We start from the raw sequence: 3943 nt of genomic DNA, 5'->3' as shown, positions 1-3943 counted from the left end.
GATCAGCGACTTCGGCTTTGTTCGAGATTTTCTCTCGATCTTTTTAGTTTGTTTGTTTGCAAAAACACCCTAACCCTTTTAAAATGTTTGCGGAAACTCCGATCAACCCTAACCCTTTTAAAATGTTTGCTGAAACTGCGATCAGCGATTTCGGCAAACTCTTAGGATCATTACCGGAAATTTTAAAATGTTTGCAGAAAAACGGAAACTGCGATCATCGATGTTCTATTTTTTTCTCTCGATCTTTTCAGTTTGTTTGTTTGCAGATACCGATACTCCGATACCAAGCCTTAAAGCAGCCGTCAGCCATGACCGCTAAGTATTGCTTGAATGACCGCCTGTGCTACCTCCTCCGTCGGCCAAGTTTGGCCGCTGGTTTCTTTTAGCCAATTATTTAATTTCGCAATAGAATGATCGTGGATTAAATGTCGAAAATATGTAGTATCAAAGAGTGAGGCAGAATTAGGTCAGCGCGTCATAATCACCACTGTTGTATTGAATATATCCAGCTGCAATCACCAGCGCTGTAAGTCTTGTTTGCAATTTCCAATGTTTATTTTAACGAAGTGTTAATCCGAAGTGCTAATTTACATCGGCTGGCAATATTGTCGTTTTTATATCGATTCAATGTTGTCGGATATTGAATCGTTGTTAAAAAGGAGAACTAGGTTAGTTGACATCCGTGGGTAAAACACATGTCTTCATAGTTGAGAACGCTGTGGGTGAGTGACTTCACACCCTCAATGTTGACATCATAACGGAATAAATGGTCAGGTTTTATGAAAGGCGGTATGCAGTTGAAACAATTTACTGAGCTGCGAGCAGTTAAAACAATTTAGGGTCGTTAGATGGTCCCGCAATACCGGATATCAATCTCGATAAAGCATTTAATGCGTGGTACAACGATTCTATTGCAGGACATCGCCCAGACTTTAACAACGCTAAGTGATCATTTTAACATTGTTGCAAGTTTAATGCTATTTACTTGTGCTATCGTTATTGTATTTTGGCCTCCAAGCACGCAGATTTGGCCGCCGAGAAGGAGCTCTCGGTAGGCCACGATGGCTGCCGGAAAAAAAGACGAGTTTTAAGGCCTGCGATACCCTAACCCTTTTAAAATGTTTGGCCGGAAACTGCGATCAGCGACTTTGGCTTTTTTTAATTTTTTCTCTCGATCTTTTCAAGGTACGAACTGACGGTACGAATTGTTCATGTTACGAATTAGATTGCACCCATTTCGAAGACTGAAATTGGAAAATAATACTCTAGCGCCATGTGGCAAATAAAAGTTCCAAATAGCAACCGCTAGATGGCGATAGGAAATATCGCGCATTCAAGCAATTTTACCATTGCGCAAGAGCGTCCATGCTTTTATTATATCCGTTTTGATCTGGTCATGGAAAAGGTAAGGAAGTGTAATGAAGAGTTAGCCTTTGCCTAGGATGCAGATTGCAGATATATAATTCAGATATATGCATTAGAGAATGTAGAAACTTATTTCAACATGTAAATTATACAGGCTAGTGTGGGGGTGTTCAGAGTCGGAGGCAAATTTACAAATGTCAATCAATCAATGGTTTATTTGTCAGTAACAGGAACATAGCACATGTTTGAAATACGTTGCAAAATGTCCCGGATGATTTAAATCCCGACATCTCCATTTTCCCAGCATGTGACGTAATATCTGTTGCATCCATGCTGCCTCTTAAAGGCAACAAACGGCAATTCACTAACTATGATGCCATACCGATAGTACGTCTCGTGCGCACTCGTCACGCAGAGTAGGGTGTGGCTGGTCCCGACCAAAAATTAAATACTTTACTAAATCAGCTCTTCTTTTGGCATACTCTGTGGATGGGTGATACAAACTCACCTGCAAAATTTTAGCTGATTTCGACAACATTTAGGTGTAGCACACAAGATTTAAAGATTGCGCAATTACGCAGCACCAAAAATAGTCAAAAATTGCTTGTTTTTTAACATTTTTCAATAATACAAGCTGCATATTTTCAACTATAAAATGTATTATTGGCCTATGTCAAAGTAAGTATTGTTTGCATTATAATATTTGGGTATTATTGTGATAATTTATTTGCTTTTTCTCATAATTTCCATAAATTTTTGGAATTTTTTTTCGTCAAAGCAACAAAAAACTTCGATTTTTGAAAATTTGTCATTTCATACAGACACAGTACCGTGGGGAGCAAGTCTTTTAGGCGCAGACAGTTAGGCGCTGGTCTAATAGGCGCGCACACTGTGGCGTCTGGATATTTAGGCGCGGAGCACTGTGGCGCCCGGTCATTTAGGTGCTATTCCTAGTACAGTCTGCAGATTGTATCAGCTTGCCAGAAAATTATATCATGGCTTCCGTGAGTGAAACTGCTTAAACCGGCAATGCTTTTCACACGAAATGTTATATTGAACAAAAAAATATATTGTTGTTTTATTACGTGTGTTCGGCATTTATTTTTTGTTAGTCCAGGTTTGCGTTGGTGAAAGCTTTATCAATAAATTATTCAAGCTTCCGAACATTATTGGGTTCACTTTTAGTTAAGTCAAATAATAACTACACTAAACATCAGTAAAAAAAAACATACCGTAAGCGGGTGGTTAAAATTTTGGTGCGCAGTGCCTGACTTTGCAAGTAGGCCTAGGCTACAGCAAAGAACCCACAGCAAGCTCTTTTGTTTGAGAAGGTAGGCTACACGAGGTGGAAGGATGAACATTTTTATTAAACAATTAATAAATACGGAAAATGCGCAATCAAACACTGCAAATAAATAAAAAAACACAATGAACATAAAGAAGGTAATTTGAAATGTTAAGGTCCCATGTGGAAGTTGTGGCTCACTCCTCAAAGAAACTCCCACATTGTTTGACTGGGGCCGCCACTTCTCCCGATGAAGCGATTCACCAAAGTTAACAGCCTTTCGTCTGCATCTCTGTACTTTCTACGCTTTGCTGGCGGAGCATATCCAGCAATCATTTGCTCGTACTCCAGATCACGAGATTTTTGCACCTTCCGCAAACTGTCGATCAATTTCCAAAGTGTTGGGTGGTCCATTCCCAGCTCACTTTGGATTCTCCTGTGTGCGGCCTCGGCATGGTTGTTTGTTCGATCCTAAAAACCCACACTGCATTACCATATGAATGATGAGTCATAGTAACCAATTGTAAAGTGACGTAAGCTACTCTACACCAAGGCAGGACGCATTCTTCTGCATAAGTCTGTGCCTAAACCGCGAATCATATCTGGTTCAGTGGTCAGTGTAGCCTACCTGGTCATGAATCACTCGGTCGTGAACGTTCCACATTTCCAATGGAAACATGGGGTTTCGTCTCGCGCCACCGTTTCGTTGTCGGCCTAAACAAAGCAAGCAATGGTTACGGTGAATTAAGCTGTAGCATCAAGTAAGTTAGACTAATTCAAGAAGCAGTGTCGTAAAATTGCGTCGTTATTGCGTTACTATTATTGCTAGCGTGTTTCCTTTACTGTGCTTGTGGCCGGTTGATTACTACGTGACTCTGCTTACTCGATGAGTCTGCTACTCACACTAAAGTGCAGTGGCTAGGAAGCGTTGCATGATGTTTAGTATGAGCGCACCTTTTATTATCATTCTATTTTATGTTCCATAGAATTAAGTTTGTAACTAGCTTATTAAAGCCTTACAAAGGTTAACTTAAACTAAATGTATTTTAGTACAAACAGATGCAATAAATTACCTAAAGCAGCTCAATGCTCACCTGCATAGTTGTCTTCCAACCAATCGATCAGAAAGTGCAATTCTTGTGGCAAGTAATTTTCCAAAGCTGTCAATGCTTCTTCCACGCGTGCAATTGGAACGAAAGCCACCGCCACTAATGTTTTGCAATGGAGCGCGTACTCGGAGTCATTGCGGTAACGTCGAATAGCTCCTGGTATTGAGTTGAGGTGCTTTTGCAT

The 3943-nt window shown here is 40.2% G+C and overlaps 1 protein-coding gene across 1 annotated transcript; it reads right to left on the bottom strand.

The window, feature by feature from the left end:
• Window positions 1–2753: 2753 nt before the first annotated feature.
• LOC145768923 (uncharacterized) lies at window positions 2754–3943 on the bottom strand. Its single transcript, XM_082580528.1, has 3 exons — window positions 3745–3943; window positions 3279–3364; window positions 2754–3121 (listed from the first exon to the last, which is right to left on the bottom strand). The coding sequence occupies exons 1-3, from the start codon at window positions 3941–3943 to the stop codon at window positions 2855–2857; spliced, it is 552 nt and encodes a 183-aa protein (XP_082436654.1). The 3' UTR covers window positions 2754–2854.

Source organism: Aplidium turbinatum, chromosome 4 (assembly GCF_918807975.1).
Source record: "Aplidium turbinatum chromosome 4, kaAplTurb1.1, whole genome shotgun sequence".
NCBI lineage: Eukaryota > Metazoa > Chordata > Ascidiacea > Aplousobranchia > Polyclinidae > Aplidium > Aplidium turbinatum.
Note: the sequence above shows the minus strand (reverse complement) of the source record. Positions and strands in the feature narration are given on the sequence as shown.

Coding starts and splice junctions, on each gene's coding strand:
- LOC145768923 (XM_082580528.1), bottom strand. CDS start 3,943: ATGCAAAAGCACCTCAACTCAATACCAGGAGCTATTCGACGTTACCGC. Junction 3,365..3,744: donor GTTGGAAGACAACTATGCAG/GTGAGCATTGAG, acceptor TGCTTTGTTTAG/GCCGACAACGAAACGGTGGC. Junction 3,122..3,278: donor ACCGAGTGATTCATGACCAG/GTAGGCTACACT, acceptor GTGGGTTTTTAG/GATCGAACAAACAACCATGC.